Genomic DNA, 18,212 nt, shown 5'->3' with positions numbered 1-18,212 from the left:
TCTTTCCAAGGCACTCTACTTATTTTGTACCTGTGTCGGCATGAGATAATCTATCATGTATGTATAGAGTGCTTTTAAACACTACTAACCCTGTTTCTTCTCTTGTGTGAACTGATTCAACAACAATATCTGAATTGTCTTTGCACTTTGGAATTAATACCATTTTTTTTTTTTTTTTTCCCTTTTCCTCTCCAGGAAATAATGATGGTAAGTGGTTTGTGGTGGGTTTTTGTTCCCTCGACCATACAGAAATGGAAGAGGAGGCGGCAAAAATTCCATATCCATGATCTGCAGAGTTAGCGTAGTCAGCGAGGCTAGCAGAATATTTATTTAAGCGAAAATGGGAATAGTCTAGAAATCGTCCAGCATGCAGTTTTTCTTGCCTGGATCTGTTTAGATTTATAACTATGATTTGCATAACTTAACAAAGAGAAGGGTAAGGGGTGAACATACCGCTCTGTCAGTATCGACATGGGGAACAAATCTCTACCCAATGGGCTATTTAACCTGGCAGAGGAAGCTCAAATGCAGTGTTTGGGAGTTAAAGCCAGACATATGCAGCTGGGAAATAAGGTGTACACATTTAACTCTGAGAAGAATTAACCATGGGAATAACTAATAAAGAATCAGGCTGGATTCCCACCATGGAGCGCTTTAAAATCAAGAACAGATAGATATATTTCTAGATTGGGGTGGCCAATCTGTGGCTCTCGAGCCACTTGTGGCTCTTTCAGCAATTAAATGTGGCGGCTGCTCAGAGCCGCGTACCAGGAATGCTTTCTGCCACTCTGCGCACACGCCCCAGCAGTTGGTGGGAGAAGCACGTGGTAGCAGCTCCGGTGAGTCGCTGGCGGTGAGTTAGAGCAGGGGATGAGGGGAGGCTGGAGGCCGGGCCCTGGGAGAGGGATGGAGTAGAATGGGTGCACTGGATTAGAGCAGAGCAGCTGGGGGTGCTTGGCTCTGTGGGAGGGGGAGGTCATTGAGCCACATCTGGTACATTTATGTTTATCTATCTATAGATCCTGTATCTATATAGAGAGATGAAAATAAATATAATACACAGCTCTTTGTGCTCCATTTTGGCTCTTAGTCCCTATCTGGTTGGCCACCTCATTCGAGAAGTTCTCTTTTTAGGAATTCTTGGTAGTGGTCAGTGTTCCCTGTAAGGTGAGCACTTGGGCAGCTGGTCAGGAGATACTCCGGTGCTGCCCAGCTGATTAACAGAGCACCCACAGCCAGCAGCATGTGTTTCTATTGGTGGTGCGCATAACAAAATTTATTCTGCCCTGGATGGAAAACATTCAGAGGGGACATTGATGGGGAAGGGGGAAAGTTCTCTGGCTTTGTGTTCTACACGAGAGCCGATTGGATGTTTACAGTAATTCTTTCTGGCTTTGGAATGGAGGAGTCTCTGTGACCTGTTTGGAGAGTATACCCCCTCTTTGAGGCTAACGGCCTTTGGATGGGGCTCTCAAAAGATCCAAAGGGTTTTTTGTGCCCAGGTTTCTGGGTGAATTGGGTCAGTCCTGTGAGCTTGCACTGGTCAGGGCAATGCAGGGGGAGGGAAGGACAGAAATGCCAGTGCAGCTGCTGGGGCTGGAGCCTGAACTCGGGCAAGCGAGCAGGGTGCCTGTTTCAGAGCCCATCTCCAGTGAGAGCCTGAACAGCTACGTGGCTATTCTTAGCTCCGCAGCGCAAGTCTGCGGGAGCTGACCCGGCTCGGAGACATGCTGCTTTGGGTCTCTCTCGCTGCATCGACAGGCCCCCTCCAGTGCTTTTCAAACCCAATGCCATGAGAATCAGCCATGTCTTGCTTTGTGCATGGCAGTGGTGTGTTTTGTGACTGTGTTGTGGTAGAGGGAGCTCCTTTTATGGGAAGCAACACCCTGAGGCTGGGGATTTTCACGGGAACCTACACCCCCAGAGTCATTGGAAGTCAATAGCAACTGGCACCTGACTTGTGCTTGCGCAATACCCTCACCTCCCCTTGCCTTCAAAGCTCAGGGCCCTGTATGCATCGGAGTATTTGTCGCCTTGCAGGGCTGAGGTTCCCCCCTTTGTTCCCCGTGGCGTTTCTCACGGCTTGTGTTCTGTCCCTGCATTTTCATCCATCACACAGCAGTAAGCGGGTACAAAGTCCGTGTTTGAGGTGGCGGTAGATTGTAGTGACGTTTGTCTTGGTTTATTTCTCTGTGTCTTGTGCAAACAATAAACCATCTCGTTTCCTCTTCCTCTCCTGGAGAGGGATCCATGCTGCTGCCCACTGTGGAGCCCAGGGTTGGACATCCTTCTGCAGAGATAGTTTGCTTTGCTACCATGTCAATCACTTGCTAGCAAATATTAAGCCAAATACATCCCCAGGCAACAGGTCTCTTTCAGTGGGGTCTTGTATGCCCTCTATAGGAAAAATCTGAAAAAAATCCTGCAATCCAGTCGGTGTGAGCCAGCTCCTGCTGGGGTGCGGGCTCACTGAAATCCTTGCAACGCTGCATTGCTTGGTTTGGGGGCTGGCTGTGGTGTTCTGATTGCCAGCTCATGGCCTTAGCTTGGACATCTGTACTGAGACACCCAAACCAACTGTGATGTTACAACAAGAAGTGCCTAATACAAACAGAGAGGGCTGGGTTCCCTTGTCACTTCTAATGTTTTCTGAATTGCTTTGTGTGCTCTGCAGGCAGCATTTAACACCATTGTACCGCGTTTCAGGCGATTTCTTTGGACCAATTGCTAAATGTGCCCATCACTGTGCGTTTTGTCAAAGCTATCGTGACTCTTTCTTTCTTTGTTTGCAGGACATGCCTTTTACCGTTGGCTGAAAGGTAATGGCTCATTTGGTTTTCTCGGACTGACACAAAGTGGACTTTTTCTGGCGGAGCAGGGAGTGGGGTGGTTATTGATTGCTGTAGCAAACTGATTAAATTAGTAAGAGCAAGGGAAGGAAATCCAAACATAAGCTTTGGGGTTTTTTACATTCTGACTCATTTTCCCTTTCAGGCATCTGCGTGGAGAAGAGGGCTTTCTATAGACTCATTTCTGGCCTACACTCAAGCATCAACATCCATTTGTGTGCCAGGTACCTCTTGCAAGGTGGGTGTGACTTTCTGCTTTATTTCCCTTAGAGCCAGCCTGCTTCTGCAGGCAGCTGACGGAGGAGTCAACTTCCACTGCGTGGCAGATTACTAGTCGTCAGCCCATTCTGGCAGGGTTTGCTGTCCTCATCCCTTTGTTCTCCTTTTTCCCCCTCACATAGGGATGGGAGCTGCATGCAGAAATGAGATGCATGAAATCAGGTGTGCAGTTACCCAAATGACTTTAGAAATCTTCATTCCCCCACCCAAAATTTCTTTAGAAACCATAGCCAAAAAATTCAAACCGGCACATGCTCAGAAGAACTGAGCACCCGGATGTCTCATTGTCGCTCATTCCACACCTTGTACTGAACTGCTTGAACATGGCTTTTTGGACCCTCATTTCAGAGACTCGGGTCTGAAAATGGCTGACCTTTCCCCTTCCATTCCTTCAGATTCTACATACAACTCACTTTGGAGTCATTTTCCTCCTCTGGCCCAGCCTGACCTGCCAATCTAAGGACCCCTTCCCACTTTGCTCGCTTACAGTACAGTTAGCAGCAGTTTCACAGAAATTGTGATTTACTGTGATAAGATTTTGCAGGATTCTTTAATTATTCCCACAACGCGTCTGCTGCTTTTCTTTGGGTACCTAATCATGGACTTAGATTAGACATTAGGAAAAACTTCCTAACTGTCAGGGTGGTTAAACCCTGGAATAAGTTACCTAGGGAGGTTGTGGAATCTCCATCTGTGGAGATATTTAAGAGTAGGTTAGATAAACACCTATCGGGGATGATCTAGGTGCTTGGTCCTGCCGTGAGAGCAGGACTTGATGACTTCTCGAGGTCCCTTCCAGTTCTAGCATTCTATGATTCTATGCCTGAATTTAAGACACCGAGGCTACTTCTGCACTAAGAGAAGTCAGATCGGAAGAAGGTGTTTTTTTTTTGAAATCGGGGCCACTTCGAAAGGCCCCCCGGCTACATGGGCAGCGTGCGTTTTGAAACCGGCAGTGTCGAAGCGTGTGTGGCTGCCATTATGCTAATGCGGTTCTGCATATTTATGGTAGTGCCTCATTAGTATATTCAGAAGTGCGACATTAGCATAGCCCTTCCGAAATGAGGGGCTAGTGTGGCCACAGCCCATTTGTCATTTAGCCCCCAGATATTGGTTACACCTCTTCTATATTTGTCTTGTTTACAGACTTTTATTTAAGGAGGTTGAACACTGAATAGATGTTCACTAATCCTGATTTGGACAAATCACTTATTTTGTAGCACTTCTTGTTAAAAGACAACATAACACCTCTCTGTGCACGCACACACACACCCCACCTTTTTCATCCACAGGCCTGGGTCCAGAGCTTGTTCTTGTTGTATGAAACTAGGACGGTCACGCAGTCTTCCTTTGCAGGAAATCCTCCCAAAACAAAGATGCTTTTTTTGAATTTTGCAATGAATTAATGGTTTTGGAGGGTAGGAATGAAGAGATGAGGGAAATGTGGCATCAGTCAATGTATGTTGAACTCAGAGGGAGAGCACAGGCCTGATGTTCATGCGAATTACACCAGCTTAAATTAAGTTGTTTAAAAAACAGATTTAATTATCAACAGGGTTGCAGCAGTTTAGCCTTGCATAAATCAGATGAAAACTGGTTAACTAAATTTAGATTAGAGAGGTAGCCATGTTAGTGTGTATCTTCAAAGTAAACAAGAAGTCCTGTGGCACCTTACAGACTAACAGATAATTTGGAGCATAAGCTTTTGTGGGCAAAGACCCACTTCATCAGCTGCAAGGTTATGCTCTAAAATATGTTAGTCTTTTAGGTGCCACAGGACTTCTTGTTGTTTTTAAACTTTAGATTGTATCTGTAAATTTAGCAATATAAGCCAGGTTTAAGATGATTTCACAGTATCCACACAGGGGCTTATAGCAGGTTAGGTTCCAATTTAGTATTGGGAAAAAAAAGAGTGCAACTTCATGTCTGAATCAAGCCAGAGTGTTGTAAACATTAAATTCTAAAAATTAACTGTGACCACATGCATGGGATAGCGGGAAAAGACGTTTACTGTCCAGTTTTCACAGCTGTCCTTCTCCCTTTCTTTTCCTCTCAGATACGTGGGCAGGGACGAAGTGGGGCCACAACATTACTGAGTTTCAGCGCAGATTTGATGAAGTCCTTTCTCAAGGAGAAGGTCCCAAGAGGCTCAAGAACCTGTACTTCCTCTACTTAATTGAACTGCGGGCCATGTCAAAAATTCTGCCGTTCTTTGAGCGCCCAGGCTTCCAGCTGTTCACAGCGAATGAAAAAAGAGATCTAGAAACCAAAACCCAGCTGCTGGAAGTCCTTCACCTAACCAAGTAAATACATTCAGTAGTGAGCAGCTATGAATGCATCTTATGCTCTCCTCTTCCAAAATGTTTTAGAAAATTATTTTTTCTGTAGTGGGACAATACAGGTCAGCTAATGAGATTATAATATAATGAGATCCAGTGTTTATCGGTCAGGGCAGTGCTGTGCAGATGGAGAACAGAGGCACAGTGAGGCTAAGTGCCTTGCCCGGGAATATGAATTCAGATGGTCAAATCAGGCACTCACCCTGATGTATAATAATTTAGGCTGTTTTTAAAGCTTTAGCTAAACCAAATAACGGTCCAGTTGCCACTTCAGAAACTTAAATTTATCTCACTGATCTTCAGCACTAGCTGTACGTTTCAGTCCAAAATAATATTAATATCTAAAAAGAGAAGGTCTTACATCTGATATGGGATGTATGTTAGCTAAGATTAGAATCTGACCCTCCACCTCAGAGGCTCCAGTTCATCAGTTTCACATCCCCAATCTTCTATTAAAACAAAAAGCAGTCAAGTAGCACTTTAAAGACTAGCAAAATAGTTTATAAGGTGAGCTTTCGTGGGACAGACCCACTTCTTCAGACCACGAAAGCTCACGTAATAAACTATTTTGCTAGTCTTTAAAGTGCTACTTGACTGCTTTTTGTTTTGATAGTGTATAAACTAGCACGGCTTCCTCTGTTACTATCCAATCTTCTATTGTTTGGGACAGACATTGATAACTTTTTTATTATGAAAATGACTTTGTGCGATGAGAATGAAGTACCTGCAGTGGATTCAGGATGAAACGTGAGAGCCCAATGAATTGGAGTATAAATCCCCTTTTCAAAGCAACTTGTGTCTCATTGCCTTTCCCTTTCAATGGGACTTAGGAGCTGTTGTGCCTAAATCACTTTTGAAAATGGGATGGTAAGCTCCTATCACCTGGGTGATTTGGGGAAACGTCATCCTCGGTTTGTTTCTGTTCTTGCCTCAGGTCTTTCCCTTTGCACTTCAATGAAAACTCTCTTTTTGCTGGAAATAAAAAGGAAGCTGCAAAATTAAAGGTAATTGTTCACCTTGTGCCCCCCTTCCTGAAGCTATGTGCTGACAGTGTACTGTCTGTGTTGGGTGAGCAGACTGAATATGATATCATGAGACACTGATGCACTTAAGTTTACTAGACAAGAAATATCCAGCTGGAGTAAACTTTTTTTTAACCAGTTTTCTGAACAAGCTGAGAGGCATCGCCAAACCTTTCTGGGAAATGGGTTCATGTAAAGGTACCTGATAGAGCCCTGTAGCAAGTTGGACTCGCTTCTTTGGTGCCTCCTTCTGGTCATGCTGGGGATTAGTTCAGTCCGTGGAGTTCACTGCTCTGGTCAATATCTTGCCCGTCCTCTGCTGTCTCCGTTGTCTGGCTTGGAACCTGCATTGCTCTCTTGGTCTGTGGCATCTGCTTCAGGACACTGCCCTTTGGCAGTGCCTACTGCTCGGTTCTCCCCACTTCCAGAAGGTATTGGCAGTCCTACATCCATACACCCTCCTGAATGCAGTTGCAAAGTCGAGTCCCTTGCCTCGGGGTGAGGTGCAGTCTGTAAAGGCTACGCTCCGTGGTGGCTAAGTGCAGTGCGTGGGGAAAGGGGAGGGCCCAGGCCAACTCACTACTCTACATTCCAATCCAAGGACCCTCTGGCAGCAGCCATATCCTGCTCTCATTCACTCCCTTTGATTGCTCGTGTTCCCTGGGCCACTTGCCCATAACCATTGCACCTTCTCAGGCCTTGTATCAAGGCTCCAGCCTTGCAGGTATCAGGCTAGGACTCCTCTTCAGCTCCCCTGAGCGTGTCCAGCACTGCTGTGCCCTCCCTAAGATGCTGCTTGTTTTCTCCCCTCTTAGGGCCCAGCTCCTTTTTCCTGGCAGGTCAGGGCAGGAGTGAGCAGCCCTTAGCTTTTCAACCTTTTTATAGGGCCTACCCTAGCTCTGATTGGCTGACTGCTCCTCACCCTGGTTGGCCAGGTATTTGCAGGCTTCCTCCAGCCTGCTTTTAAAACCACTCCCTGCTGGAGTGGGTTATGGCACTGCTACACCTTTTTTCAGGAAGAGTGTTTTTGAAGGGTGCCCTGTCTGCGTGACTATTTTGCATTTCGAAAGCAGCACTTGCCATGCAGTGAGTGAGTGGCTGCCATTATGTAAATGAGACACTGAATATTCATCAGTGCCTCATTAGCATTTTCAATCTGCTGCATTTACATGCCCCTTCCAAAACGGAGGAGCAGTGTGGCGGCTGTTGTGTGTAGTTGTGTTATTTTGAAATAGCTATTTCAAAATAGGGCTGCAGTGTAGCTGTAGCCTGCCATGTGATTTTTAAAATCTGTTAAGAACCACGTTAAGGATGACGTTTAGTATTTAAAAGGCCTACTTTTTTTTTTGTTTGTTTGTTTTAAGGAGGAAGTTAGGCTCCATTTTAGGAATATTTCAAGAATTATGGACTGCGTTGGGTGTTTAAAATGTCGCCTTTGGGGAAAGTTGCAGGTAAATCCAATAAGCATTTTTTTCAATTTATACAGCGCCTAGCACAAAGGAGCCTAGACCATGACTGGGGCTTGCAGTTACTGCAACATATGTAATAATAAATGAACGCACCTGATTAAGATGACTTTGTATTAATCTGTTCAAATGAAGTGGATGGGAGGTGAAGTTAATTTGCTAATCAGATTGTCAATTGCACGCTTACTACTGTCTACTTCGTACTGCACAGACTCAGGGCTTGGGTACAGCTTTGAAGATCCTATTTTCAGAAAAACTGATCGCAAACCTGCCAGAAAGCGGCCCCTCCTATGGATTCCACCTAACAAGACAAGAAATTGTTGCCTTCTTTAATGCTTTTGGAAGGTTAGTTTGAATTGTTGTTTGCTTTTTTACTAATCTGAATGAAGGGGAAGGTTGTGGTGCTGGGTACGGAACTGATTAGTATTTGTGGTGGCAAACAATGTTCCCTCTAATGCATGGGTCTCAAACCTTTTGGCTTGCGTGGGCCGCATTGAGTGAAGAGGAATTGTCTTGGGCCGCATATAAAATATATAATATAGTTTAATGTATATAAATCACATAATAATGTTAAAAGTTTATGATCCTGTGGGGCCGCATTACTAGCTGTCCAGGGCCGCATGCGGCCCGTGAGCCGCGGGTTGGACACACCTGCTCTAATGTTTTCATCCATGTGTGGAATAAATTTTATGTGTATCACAAGTAGAAATACATACTGCTGGTTCTGGGCACTCTCCTAATCAGTGGGTGACATTTGACTCTGTCTTCAGGGGCCACTCAAGCACTGAGTTCACGAGGAACACTGGTGATAACTCTTAAAATCTCATCAGATCTTCAGATAGAGACTTTTCTAAACTTGAGTTGATTGTTTTGATATAGTTTAACAGTAGGAAGAAGCAGTAATCTTTTCTGTTTCATTTTCTGAGTGATTAAACTTAATGCTCAAGGCCCCGATAAGAAGAATTTATAAGCCTGCAAGAAATTGTGTGTATCTGTTTTAGGAACACATTGCCCTTCAATAGTTTCCCATTATCAGGCCTATGTTTAGCTTGGTGGCTGACCTTAAAGCATGTATGTTGTAGTAATTTTCTTTTAAAAACGTATATTTGCAAGAGTTCTATTTAATAAGCATTCATTATTTAATAGGCATCCATCAATTCAGCTGTTGGGCTGCTGGGGAGGTTTATTTGGCAGTAGCTGTGTTTAAAAAGAAACCTTTCAAAAGAAAGACATTATTGGAAGACGTTTTGGTTGTGTGCTGCCACCTTCTTGTGTTAACAGGTCTGGGGTATTTAGCTGGCTAACAGGTTTTCTGTGGGATTCTTTGCACCAAGTTGCTGGCTTTTAAAGTTTAGTAGTTCTGGTTTACAGCTAAATTATTTTCAAACCAAGTTTCCCTGTTTGATCCTCTGTAATGCCCACTGCTAGCACATGGCAGGGAGAAAATTCCAGGCTGGTCTGGAAAACATTAAGCGCTTTCTTCAGCGGGTGGACATTTTCAGCTTGTGCTGAGAGGCACAAAAATAAAGCAGCGAGTGTTAAAGTGCAGCCATGTTTTGTGCTCTTTAAGGGGCTGATTTAAAGGTGCCTTTAGAAAACAGCTTGTATGAAACAGGGAGCACTCCACTGGTGAATATTTCCAAAGAAAGCTGATAAATGACACTTAAGCTTTGCCTCCATTCTTCTCTGCTCAAGGTTCCCCTCCCCCACCACAAGCCCTGTTATGCTCTAGTCTAGAGAACTGTTCAGTGGTCGCAGCCTGAGTATATGAAGCTGTATCCAGCAATCGGGGCCTTTCATTTCACCTTCTCTTCCCAGTTACAAGGGCTGGAAGTGCTTTGAAAAGCAGACATTTAGCTACATCTGGACAAATGGAAAATATTCTTTGCTACATCATCTGCTTGTAAACGACTTTCAACTCAACCATTCAGTACCCTGTATTTGAAAAGAAAATTCAGTGAAGCAGCGTAGAGTGCTGGAAAAATATGGGCCGTTAGGCAAGCAACTTGCTCTGGTGGCTTTACCGATGCCAGACCTACAGCAGCAAAATGCATTTTGCAGTAAAATGACTTGGGGTGTGCAAGTCAAAAAACTTTTAAAGATAAGCATCACTTTATCGGTCAGTTGTTTTGACAACCTTCCTGATGGCTCCTTTAATTTGGTAGTTGACTTCATGTGAACCTCTGAGCTAGTGTATATGCAGAGCGGAGATGGGGGAAAAAGTACTCAAAAAGTAAAATACAGCTGTAGGAGAGGATGGGGGAAGGATGTATTTAAGTGCAAGTCACCTGTCCTCCTCTGAAAAACTACTTGAATAAAAGTACACGCACGTCGCATCTTTATTATACTCAAGTGTCCAGAAGTAAAAGTGGCTTCTCTTTTACTCAAGTAACTTTTTGGGTACTTGAGTAAAAGTGCCACTGCTTTGGGGGAGGAGGGAATGTACTTACATACAAGTTGCCATTGTCCTGGTGGAAAACTACTTGAGTAAAAGTACGCACATGTGCACACACCATCTAGGTTTACTCCAGTATCTCAGAAGTGAAAGCAGGTGCACTTTTATGCAAATAATTTTGGGTACTTTTTCCACCTCTAATGATCACACGCTAATTTTCTGTTTAAGAAGTGTTCAGTTGTCACCATTATTAAGATTGTATAATAATTTACATCTGGCTTTAAAATGAGTCAGCAAAACTTGTTTCAGATCCATTTAACAAGCAAAATCCTTAGCTCTGCGAACTGCTTTACAATTATTTTTGCATTGGTAGAAAAACATTTCAAATGAGACCTTTTCTGTATTTTAGCTTTCTTTTTTTCCTTCCTTCTCTTGCATGCAGAATCTCAACTAGTGTTAGAGAGCTGGAAAACTTCAAGAACTTGTTACGAAATGTGCAGTGAATTTGTCTAGGAGAAAAAGACTCGAGTACCTTTTGATTCTGATTTCTGTAGAAGAGAGGAAAAAATCAGGTTTTCTTCACACTTCAGGCAACCAAAAAGGAAAATACACTGGAAGCACTCTTCACTTTACAGAATGATTGTGTCAGTAACCGGCTGTGACCAAGTCTTTTGTACAAAGAAGCTGCTTTTTGTAAAGGGGTGGGGGGAAAAAGATTTGACTGTGTAAAGTAAAATGATCAATTTTTATTTTTGAAGATAATTGTGAATAATTGACTGATGATTAAATCCATACTGCACTCCGTCCTTGGATAGAAGCTCTCTGTGTTTGTCTGCCTCCTGAGGTTGATGGTGACGCTGAACAAATGCAGCAACACAAAAGACAAGTAACATTAACTTCCTAGGGGTTGTCTTTGTTTCACCAGCAGTTTTGTCGTTTCTGTGTTCGTTTCTTCCAGACCCCACCCTTTAAATTGTTTTAAAGACAGTAGCCTGCATGCGTGTGAATGATTGAAAAAGCCCTCTTCTATGGTGCAGTCCTGGGGCATAGCACAGGCTATGTCTACACTGAGATAAACTTGGATTTAAGGCAGTTAGCTCGATATTGCCGCATGACTGTCTTCGCTGGACAGTAAACCCTTGATTTAAAGGACTAATGGGGGGAAGGGGTGTCCATTATAGCCGAATGGTTTGACTGTATGATGATGCACTGACCTTCCCAGCCTGTCACTCACTCCTGTCCTTTGCCCCACACTTCCTTTCCCCCCTCCTGCCCCATTCTTCCCCTCACACCTCCATCTCCCTCTCCCAATTACCAGGAGAGGAGCTGAACGCCGGCCTGGCTCCTTCCGCCTCCGGCAGCTCCCAGCGCCGCAGCTCCTCCAGCCCCTGGCTCTGAGCCGCCCACACAAAGATGGCTGCCCCCAGCCTGCCAGCGGGCAGCAGCTTCCACCACCATGGCTGCTGCTCAGCCCCACTGTAGGCAGCGGCTGCTGGGCACCAACGTGCTCCATGCACACAGGGCCGGGGGAGGAGAGCTCCTGCATCCCGCCACAGCCCTCGGTGGCCCCAGCTACTCTGGTAACTCCTCCAGCACCAGCTGCAGCTCTGGTGAGTCTCTGGCATTTATTGGGAGAGGGGGCGGGGGCTGGCTGGCAGACAGCCTCCATTATTTCCAAAGTCCGTTATATTAGGGCCCATTAAATCGAGGGTTTACTGAAAGTACCATCAGCGCGGTTTAGGGAGCACTAATATCGATATCACAACGTCACCGTTACCTGAGGGGTGTAGCGTCAAGCTTGAATGCAGAAGTTCGATCAAAGGCCCGTATGGAAGCTCCACGTCTTAAAATCAAATTTATTAGCCTCCAGAGGCGTCCTGCCTGTAACCCACGATGCCCCTCAGTGCTCCACTCCGGCCGCTGCTCTCCTGGTGCGCTGGAATTGGGTCACAGGACGACTGTGAATTTCACAGCGCGACCAGGAAGCCTGTGGCTGCGGGCTCATGCTTGTATGAGAGCCTGAGAAACGTCTTTCTTTGCCGTTGGCGCTGTGAGAGCATCTACTCATTACAAATAGCCCCTGGAGGGAGTTTGTGGTTCTGTCCCTACACTTGGGATTTTTTCTCCGCCGTCTGGTGCCAGCGGCTGCCCCGCCACACCACATAGCAACAAGGCTGTTGTGGGGTGTCGTGCTTGCTAAAGAAGCTGACAAACTTCTCAGCGGTTTACATTTGTGCATGAACTCCCTTCCCCACCCCCACCGGTTCCACACGGGGGGGTCTTTCCTGCACTCAGCCACATCACATGGGTAGTCCGCAAACCAATAAAACGACGTGCCTGTCGTTTGGTGCTGCCCACGCTGCCAGGCAGCACCATTTCCAGGCTTGTGTGTGGTTAGGGCTCAAAAGACAGGAAAGAGTTTTGGTGTTTTGCTGCCTTGGGCGGGGCGGAGGGTGGGGGAGTCACCCCCAGTGGCTAAGATATTCAAGGGGACTACTTCCACTGCTCCACCCACCAAAAATACTTTTGGGGCCTTTGGGTGGAAGTCTGCCCCAGCAGCTAAGATACTCAGGGGCTTGCTGCTGCTGATGGGGAGGCGGGGAAATCACCCCTAGCAGGTAAGATATGTCTGGGGGACAACTTCAACATTTCAGCCAGCTCTGCAGCTGCAGACCACAGCCCCCTCTTCTATTTCACCTGCCAAAAATATTTTTGGGAGTTTGCTGCCAGTTGCAGATACCTGCTGCTTTGATATTTCTGTTATAAAAATCTTTTTCCTATCTGTCTTCATGCTTTAACACCTCCCCTGCCCCCAAAACAGGGGCGAGGGCCGGTTAAGATTCCTGTTACCATTAAAAGTCCAGTGGGTGAGATTTCACTGCCATTGGCCATGCTGGCAACGTCTTGTGTGGTGAAGACGGAAGACAAAAATCTTTTTTTCCTAGATTTTTCTATCCTTTTTTCTAACTTTGCACCCCTTCACGCAGGGAAGAGGGGGTGGAGGGCCAGTTGAGAATACAGTCGGTCTCTGTGTGCCTTTCAGGGATCGGATGCAATCATGGGACGGGGGACAGGCAGTGGATGGCCAGTTGAGAATTCATTTACAGAAGAAAGATTTCTGTTAACTTTGTTTTCCCTCCTTTCAATGAGGAAAAAGGGATGTTTGCTTAGCATGGAAGGGGAGGGAAAAAGTGATTAGGCTATAACTGGAGCTACATGACTCCTAGAACTCGAAGGGAGCTTGGAGAGTCATGTAGTCCACTCCCCTCCCCTCTTGGCAGGACCAAGCACCATCCCTGACACCTATCTGCCCCAATCCCTAAATAGCCACTCACAACCCAGGGTTTAGCCGGCCAATGCTCAAACCACTGAGCCATCCCTCCTGCTGGCAGAGACCAGCAAACACCCAGAATGGTATGGGGGATGAGGGACCTGTGGTATAGGCTCCCACAATGTACTACTGCAACAAGCGATGTTTGCCAATTGAGTGGGGCAGCAATAAGTCAGCTGTGCAGCGCACATGGGGAGGTGATGGTCAAAAGCGAATTTGTGAAGTCCAGAATTACGAAATCAATATGAACAAATTCGATTTTATCTCCTAGTGCAGATGCAGCCGCAGTGTCGCTTGGAAGAGCCACCTAAACTTTAAGGCTAATGCTATAAAAGACAGCAGGTCTGCAGCCTGCTGAAATGGGCTGACTTAGAAAGCTGCACCCCTTGAACTGAAGGTGTGAGTCTAAATCACAACAATGCCCTAGGTGGATGCACTTGATTTCAATGTGAAAACCAAGTTGCGTTCAGTTGAGTTTTAGTCAGTTAAGACTCAGTTTAGCTCTGCACAGGGCTGCTCTTTTAAAAAAAAAAATCAGTTTAAACTGTGTGAAACTACTAGACAAATCCTAAAATGGTATTTTGCACGCTGCTTGCTCTGTTAGAAGGGTATTTAGAGTCCCTGGCATTGGGTCTGGTACTCCTAATCCAGCCAAAAAGGATTCTATACAACCAGATCTCAGGACATCACCACCTGTAGCAGGGTGACAAGATTGCCAGCCACCCCTTCCCTACAGGCTGAAACAAAACTGGTGCACCTTGCACAGCAGGTAAGAAAAAGGGATGCCATGGAAGCACACTCTCCCACACACTCCCCAAGCACACTCTCTCTGGTCCCTGGTTCTGGGCTTCTCTCCAAATAAGCTATACCCAGGTTAGAGTGAGTCTGAAGTTTGACTCTGCCCCTTACCCCATATGGCTCTCAGGGAGGACATTCCTCCTCCCTATGCAACAATTTAGGCACAGAAAACGGAGATGTACACACACCCAAGCCGCCTCTCTTCCTGATAATGTTCATGGCTCTGGTTGGGACTTTTATTAGTTCCTAACTCTTAGCCTACCCCCTGCTGCTCCACAGCAAACACGCTGGGAAACAGCCCTAACAGTAGGGACTTGGTCCTCCACTGTTCATTGGAAAAAGAGTAACTCCTTCCCTCAAGCCACTGTACTGTGAAAAGCTATTTGTCCCAGTGCTCAGCCCCTGCTCTTGCTTTTTTTATTCTGAGCAGTAGCAAAATTTGGATGGCTGCTCAGTTTCCTGCCCATGAGGGGCCCTGTGTTCCATCTTCCTCCCACAGCCTAACTAACCTCTCTCACTTCTGGCAACATCCACCATTGCCTCTCTGTGCCCAGGGCAAATGACCAATGGTTAAAAACAGCTCCTGGCAGGAAACTGCCTTGTGTTTGCTGTTAACTGCTGATGGCTACAGCAGCTAGGTACCTGGTACAACTCCTCTCCCTTCGGGAAAGAGGAAAACATGGGCTTTTCAATTACCATCAAATTTTCTGCAGTCAAGTTTAAGGGCTGAGCAGAACCACAAGCAAGTTCTATTCTATCACAGCATAGGAATGTGTCATGGGCAGGCTGCTTCTGTGCAGCAACACAAAAATCACTTTGATTTGCATCATGGGGCAATGCCCCAGCCCCCCAAAATGGCCCTGGATTGTTCTTTGAACCCAAAGCAGCATCCTACCTTTGTTTTATGGGCTGAGTTGAGCAGAGGCATGCCCCAGGGGCAACCCAGTGTGCCAGGTGGTGTACAGACAGAGTGGCAAACAGGTCCTGCTTTGAGAAGTATGGGATCTAAACAGGCACAACAGCAATGATGGGAGATAGCAAGACCACATGAGTGGTGGGGGAAAGGAGGGAGTGGCAAAGTAGTTCCAGGGCTTATTTGCTAGAGGAAGTACAGGTAGGAAGGGCTCAGCAAAGGGGAAGGGTGACTGGGCAAGGGACAAAGAGACAGAGCACAAAGTGGAGGGAAACAGAAAGATGATGTTGGAGCAAGACACCCAAGTAGTGCAGGGCAGAGAAAGAGAATTTTGTACAATTTTACATGGGCTAACTGTTCAGACGTCCCAGCTCAGGCAGCCGCTGCTACTAGCTGGAGTCCCTCCCGAGCTGCTTTTTCCCCTGCTGCAAGGGTACAAGGAGGGAGGAAGGGACCAGCCAGGCTCTAGGTTTCTCCAGGGAGGGGGAGCCTAGCTCTGAGGTGGCTACACCCCCCTTTTAACTCCTCTCCCCTGCACCGTAGGCTCAGCTTGGGGAACGCCCAGTCCCTCGGCACTGAGCTGCTAGGCCAAGGCCATGCAGCAGGGAGGGCTCCCCTCCCTCACAGGCTGGGCAGTCAGTCACAGGTCTAGCACTGGCTGGGGCTGACGGCTCCTGGTACAAAGGAGTGGGGTAAGCCAGGGCTTGGTGGAAGTGGAGGAAATAACCACCCCCAGGCCTCAAGTTGTGGAACCGGCTACCTCTGCCAGCACTAGCCCCCGCCCCACCGTGGCAGGACTATGAACGTGAAGGCTGCCCCAAGGGGAAACAACAGGCTGTGGGGCTAGGCCTACAGCCTCCCCAGCCGAGCACTGTAACTGCCCCTGCTTCCCACAGCGCCCGACAGCTGGGCCTGGGGGGGCCTTGTCCACTCTCCCCAGCTGGGAGGTACTGGCCTGGCCCTTGCTGCCTCAAAGCCTTTACTGGGTGCGTGTCACTGAGCGGGCAGCCCATCCCCTCGAGGGCAGGCACTCAGCCTCTCACAGGCGCTCTACCCTGCAGGCCAACCAGCTCCGGTGGCCCAGGCCCCATAACCCCATTCCTCTCTGCAGCCATGGGGCCTGGGGCCCAGTCACACTCCCCTCCCCTCAGGGCGGCGGAGCCCAGCAGCTGCAGTCAACTCAGCCTCAGTAGCGCTCCGTGCCGGCTAGGCTGGGCCTAGCAGTCGGAGGCAGTTCCGCCAGTGAGCACGTCCTCCACTGGCTAATGGTGAAGGGGGGTCAGGCTCTCCCTCTCCCCTGGGTCCCAGCCCTGGGCCTTGGCAGCAGTTGACTAGTCCCCCACTAGCTCAGCAGGGAAGCTGCCTCCAGCACACCAAGCTCTCAGGTTGGAGAACTTCTCACCCTGAGCTACTTCCCACTGGACTCTCTGCTGCAGTTTCCACCACTCTGTGGGGGACGGGGAGCTCTCCCGGCTCTTCCCTGCTGACTGGTCTCCAGGGTTAGGTCTGCCCGTAGATCTTCCTTGGGAGCACAGATGGCACCTCCTTCCCCAGAGGCCATCAATGCTGAGCGAGCTGCTCCACAGGCTTTTATAGCCTGGCTCAAGCCCAGAAGGGCTGGGGTGTAGGGGAGCTGCTCAGGCAGTTAACCAGGATTAGCCCTTGCAAGCCCAATGTGGGACTGAGCCACTCCATCACACCCCACCGCTGAGTTAAGGGCACAGAGATTCAATTCACTCCTCTCTCTTGTTACAGGGGAAGGGCCACCTCCCAGCTGGCCCCGCTGCCCTTGTGGAAGCCATTTCACATCCCTCACTTCTGCACACCCACTAGAGCCCATCTGTTCCTTGACCTGTGTGGGAAGGGCTGGGAGGATGAGCTCTAGGGAATGCGTTAGTGAACTGTTTGGAGTTGGGGACCCAGCTCCCTTGTACCTGTTTTTCCTTGCTGAAAATGGTTTCTCTTTGGAAAGTGATTTACAATTCTCTAATTGCCTCTGGCACTGGGCTTTGTTTGTGTAAGGGTATGAAATACTAGGAGTTGGCAGCATCAAGCAGCCTTGCTGGACCTGGTTTTACTAGTGTCCAGTTTGGCTCATCTGTCACCTTATTGAATTCAATAAAGCTGAATGTTAGCTGCCTAAACTCAGAAATCTTGTGCTTCAACACCCTGGAGGGCACTTGGTTAAAACCAAAGCTGGATGCACAGTGCAGAAACACATTCCCCCGTAAAGGGAAACTCCATTCAAGCTTGCCAGCTGCTCCACCACCACCTCTTGTGCTTACCCAGTGGGGAAAGGAGCACCCGAGCCTTTTCCTTCTTGAGGCCCTGGAACGGAAATGGAAGGCTCCAGGACAAAAGGGGTGAGGAAGGTCACTGCTTTATTCTCCTTCATATATGAAGGAGACACAGTTCTCTCTCTGCCTTTAACAAGATTTGCCATGCGCGCCAGTCACCTTGTGATAGGGCACGTCCCAGATTAGACTATGCAGAGCCCTTATGCTTGTGGTTTTCCTGTTTGAAGAGCCACTGAATCCTGCCCACCGATTGTAGGAGATGTGGGTGGGGAGTGCTATGGAGCATCCTAGTTAAGGAGGAGGCCACCATAGCGTGTTGCTTTCCCTAGTTCAAGCCAAGGTTCCCCTTAAATGCTCAAAGCCCTTTACAAGCGAGTGGAAGCTGGATCTCTGCACAGTAATGTGGCCATCAAGGGGGAAAAAAGTGTTACATGGCTTTAACTATTGTCACCGATCAGTGGACAAGCGATGCAGAGACCCCAGCTGCCCCTCTGAAGGTGGCCCCAGGAGCAGAACTTGGCCC

At 47.5% G+C, this 18,212-nt stretch overlaps 1 protein-coding gene across 1 annotated transcript in view; it reads left to right on the top strand.

The window, feature by feature from the left end:
- ERO1A (endoplasmic reticulum oxidoreductase 1 alpha) overlaps nucleotides 1-11,184 on the top strand; it is a 42,125-nt gene extending 30,941 nt beyond the window's left edge. The window contains exons 9-16 of the mRNA XM_074998518.1: nucleotides 196-207; nucleotides 2,793-2,819; nucleotides 2,995-3,087; nucleotides 5,185-5,431; nucleotides 6,402-6,471; nucleotides 7,854-7,940; nucleotides 8,167-8,300; nucleotides 10,793-11,184. Coding sequence (XP_074854619.1) covers nucleotides 196-207; nucleotides 2,793-2,819; nucleotides 2,995-3,087; nucleotides 5,185-5,431; nucleotides 6,402-6,471; nucleotides 7,854-7,940; nucleotides 8,167-8,300; nucleotides 10,793-10,853 — 731 coding nt within the window. The 3' untranslated portion in view covers nucleotides 10,854-11,184. The remainder of the gene's footprint in view (nucleotides 1-195; nucleotides 208-2,792; nucleotides 2,820-2,994; nucleotides 3,088-5,184; nucleotides 5,432-6,401; nucleotides 6,472-7,853; nucleotides 7,941-8,166; nucleotides 8,301-10,792) is intronic.
- Nucleotides 11,185-18,212: the final 7,028 nt, after the last annotated feature.

Source organism: Carettochelys insculpta, chromosome 6, assembly GCF_033958435.1.
Source record: "Carettochelys insculpta isolate YL-2023 chromosome 6, ASM3395843v1, whole genome shotgun sequence".
Taxonomy (NCBI): domain Eukaryota; kingdom Metazoa; phylum Chordata; order Testudines; family Carettochelyidae; genus Carettochelys; species Carettochelys insculpta.
Note: the sequence above shows the minus strand (reverse complement) of the source record. Positions and strands in the feature narration are given on the sequence as shown.